Below are 4,051 nucleotides of genomic sequence, written 5' to 3'. Positions count from 1 at the left end.
ATCGTCATGTCTCTGTCTCTGCAGAGTGTTACCAAAATGTCAGCCAATGGAAGCTCTGCCCTCCGTCTGGACATCATCGATGCCAAATCACCAGGTAAGTATTCAGATGTATTAGTTGTATTGATACCTGTGTGAGTATTACGTGTGATACCCGCGTGTATTCTCCTTACCCCCTATGGGGCTGTGTATTGGGGGGGGGGATACATGGAAACTGTTTGCTGGGCAGTCCATAGTCAGGGCCCAAAGACTTTCAATGAAATTATTCTGATCCATCCAGTCACTGGCAGGGTGTCTGCATTCTATAGGTCACCTAGGTGTTTCCTGACTTTTCAGCCAATCAGTACTTGGTTCAGCTATTGGAAGACAAAGGGAAGATGACTTTTCAGCCAATGACAGAAGAGAGAATCCGTCTTGTCTTCCAGATTCTGGACAAGGTGAGCCCACAGCTGGGGACCTTCTCTCGCCTGATGGGGCTTCTCGGAGCCGAGTTACACGGTAAGAGGGACGCCATGTAGTGTGTTAATGATTTTCCTGTATTACTCCTTAATAAATCCATATCAATGTCCATGGCGGGTATTAAAAGGGGATCTCCCCTCCCATTCTGAGTCTACCCTGGTTATCCCTATCTACCGTGTTTCCCCGATTTTAGGACATCCCCATTAAGTAAGCCACCCCCGATTTTTTAAAAAATAATTAAGACACTCACCCGTTTATAAGACAGCTCCAGATATCTGATCCTGCGTGTGTGTCCTTTATGCTGGCTGCAGCGTGTGTGTCTTTAATGCTGGCTGCAGGGCGTGTCTATTCCTGAGCCAAACTGAAAGTAAAAAGCCTGCACACGATTCTGAACAAGGAAGCAAGCTGCTGATCCCTGCCCTAACGGAGATCCCTGCACTTAATTACGGGTAAGTGATCAGAAGGGGACAATCAATGGCATAGAGTGATATGAAATCTGTTTTACTGAATAATGACAACTGCTATGCATCAATTCCAATTGTCACTCAACAAAACTTAAAGAAGAATATGAAAATATCAGAATGGTCTTACAAAAGCTTTGCTACATGAACACCAATGGTCCATATGTGTTGATATAAAAATGGTGAATCTCCTACTTGGACACAAAGTGAATACACAAAGTCCCCATGTTTCATCTGCTTGTGGGATAGAAGAGCAAAGCTGGATCACTGGAAGAAAGTGACATGGCCTCCAAGGGAAAACATGAAAAAGGTGCAGCGACATGGAGCCAATGGCTGACAATAAATCATTCTCCCCCCACTACACATAAAGTTGGGATTAATGAAGCAATTTGTTAGAGTTCTGAACAAGGACGGTGATTGCTGCAAATACATTTGTAGATTCTTCCCTGGATTGAGTAGTGAAATATAAAAGCAGGAATCTTTGATGGAGCCCAGAAACTGATAAATGATGGAAATGTCACAAGTTACATGACTGATACTGAAGCTTCTGCCTGGCACAGCTATGTCATGGTTGGCAGGAACTTCTTGGGGAACCATAAAGCATAAAATTATGAAGAACTGCTACAAAACTTCCTCCTAAACTTTATAAATGTGTGTGCTACTATGAGTATAAAGGTACACTATCTCCATATGCAAACATTGCCAGAAAACCTTGGTGATATCAGTGAGGAACAAGGGGAGAGGATCCATCAAGATATAAAGGTGATGGAAGAAAGGTATCAGATGGGAGAGACACATGATGGCAGAATACTGCTGGCGCCGTCCTATCAGCAGAAATCATACAAACTCAGCTTATCAATGGCTTCTGTGTGATTAGTTCTGTAATATACTGAATATAGAATATACTGACATTATTCCACAAATGTCATTCTGTATACGTAGGCATATCTAGTTTATTATTGCTTAATTTTCATGTTTCATTAGTCTTCTATGAGGTTATTATTGAGGTCATTATTTCACAAACTAGAGCCAATCCAACAAAACCAATACAATATGTGGAATCTGTGCATCAAACATAACCTAAATCACTTTATTCTGTGTGCTAGGAAATGTTTGTTGAGCAGTGTAATACATCCTTCTGCCCCTGCCAGTCTGCCTTTTCCCATATTGCACCCTGCAGTAGTCTTTTCTCCCCAGGTAAATGATGCACCCAACCATCCATATGATGAAAATGGGATTCATCTGACCATCTGCTTTCTGTGTTGTGACACCTTTCTTTCATGGCCGGCATCAGTGGTTCTCCTCGGGGTTCAGACTGGTGTCACACATTATATATGACACTGACATGTATATAACATATAGTATTATATATTGGGATTACAGATGTGTGTGTTTGATACCATATGACATATATATTGCAGACTTGTGTATGTCACACATATTTATGACATATGACTGTATTTAACATATATTATAAGACGTGTTAGCTTGTTATGTGGATACTTATATTACAGATGCTGTATACGTGCACCCAGGCAGTCATCATTGGAAGGACTGGCAGGGGACACATACGGTCCCATATTTCAGCCTGGTGAAACAGATGCAGACTGAGCGGTATGTATTTCTCCTCACTGCCATCATTACACTTTGTATTGTTGGATATTTATTGTCACATTTCCTAAATTTTCAGGGATGAGGAATTGGAGAGACTTCAGTCTAAGATGCAGCACATGAACACCATGTGAGTAACAAAACTCCAAATAATTCCTTATCTCCTGATCGGTCGATTGTTCCTTTCCTTTACCATTGATGTACTGAGAAGCACGGGCTCTATGTACAGGAATATATAAGGTCGGAGATAAGTCACTGTCCTCTGAGAGGTCAGAATAAGGGGTGCACTGTAACCCCAAATTAATAATGAATAAAGGTCCCCCTAAGCTGCAATCTTTCACCTCCTTTCAGCCCCTTTTATTGCTGTGTCTGACATGTGGGGTGCCGTGTCATCCCTCATATAAAGTAGTAACCCTTTGTTTGCTGGGCCCCCCTTGATGTTAGGAAGGATGATGTTCCTGTGAAAGGTTTCACCTGTCCTGGTTGTTGTACACCTCTGGGAATAGTTCCCACTCTCGTCTCCCAGCTTGCAGAAGGCGGGACAGAAGTTCCTGATTTCTCTGCTTAACACATTGGAGTAAAAAGCAATCTGGAGAAATCCAAATGAAAGTCTTTTGATCTTTTGTTGGACGGCAGGGCCCCTGGAAGTGTCTGGCACAGACATAGAACCAGGCTGGTGCATGAAAGGAGTGCTGGGATGGCTTTACTGAATAGCCTGCTGTCCCATTCAGGCCCAGCCAGAGGGAGTCCACCATGGACTTTGATCTGTATGAGCTCCATAGAAAAGTAGAAACTAATCCTGGAAGTTCATTGGAGGAGAGGCTTGTCTGACATTAACCTGTTCCCTGCTGATACAACACACACCACTATTCAGAGTTTAACCTCTGACCCTACTGAGGGCTGATGACTAGTTTTGAGTGACACCTCCTGCTGGGGGACATCTCACACCCCCAGGGATGGTTGTAATAACATTATCTGGAGTGCTAACAGGTCTAGCTCTGTCCTCAGGTGTATCATCGTTTATATATATATATTGGAGAGGATTATATACAGACACAACAAATCTATATTACAGGAGTGACATCACAGCTCTCCAAACATAAGCTATACATTATAAAGGAAGTGACATCACTGCTCCCCAGATATATAATGAACAGAAAGTGACATCACCACTCTCCAGCTTTAGGTTTTATATTCTATGGGAAGTGACATCAACACTCTCAGATATGTTATATATTAAACAGAAAATGACATCACGGCTTCCCAGATATATATTATACAGGAAGTGACATCACTGCTCCTCAGATATATATATTATACAGGAAGTGACATCACTGCTCCCCAGATATAAATTAAACAAAGTGACATCACCGCTCCCAGATATAAATTATACAGGAAGTGACATCTTTGCTCCTCAGATATATATTAAACAGAAAGTAACATCACTGCTCCCAGATATAAATTATACAGGAAGTGACATCACCGCTTCCCAGATATATTTATTTTACAGTAAGTGACATCAC

General features: G+C 41.9%; 1 protein-coding gene across 1 annotated transcript in view; it reads left to right on the top strand.

Moving 5' to 3' along the window:
• LOC140339294 (uncharacterized) overlaps positions 1–4,051 on the top strand; it is a gene marked incomplete in the record, with an annotated part of 44,265 nt that continues 40,214 nt past the window's right edge. The window contains 4 exon segments of the mRNA XM_072423903.1: positions 1–94; positions 334–495; positions 2,432–2,531; positions 2,608–2,658. Coding sequence (XP_072280004.1) covers positions 7–94; positions 334–495; positions 2,432–2,531; positions 2,608–2,658 — 401 coding nt within the window.

The sequence above is a fragment of the Pyxicephalus adspersus genome, chromosome 10 (genome assembly GCF_032062135.1).
Source record: "Pyxicephalus adspersus chromosome 10, UCB_Pads_2.0, whole genome shotgun sequence".
Classification (NCBI taxonomy): domain Eukaryota; kingdom Metazoa; phylum Chordata; class Amphibia; order Anura; family Pyxicephalidae; genus Pyxicephalus; species Pyxicephalus adspersus.
Note: the sequence above shows the minus strand (reverse complement) of the source record. Positions and strands in the feature narration are given on the sequence as shown.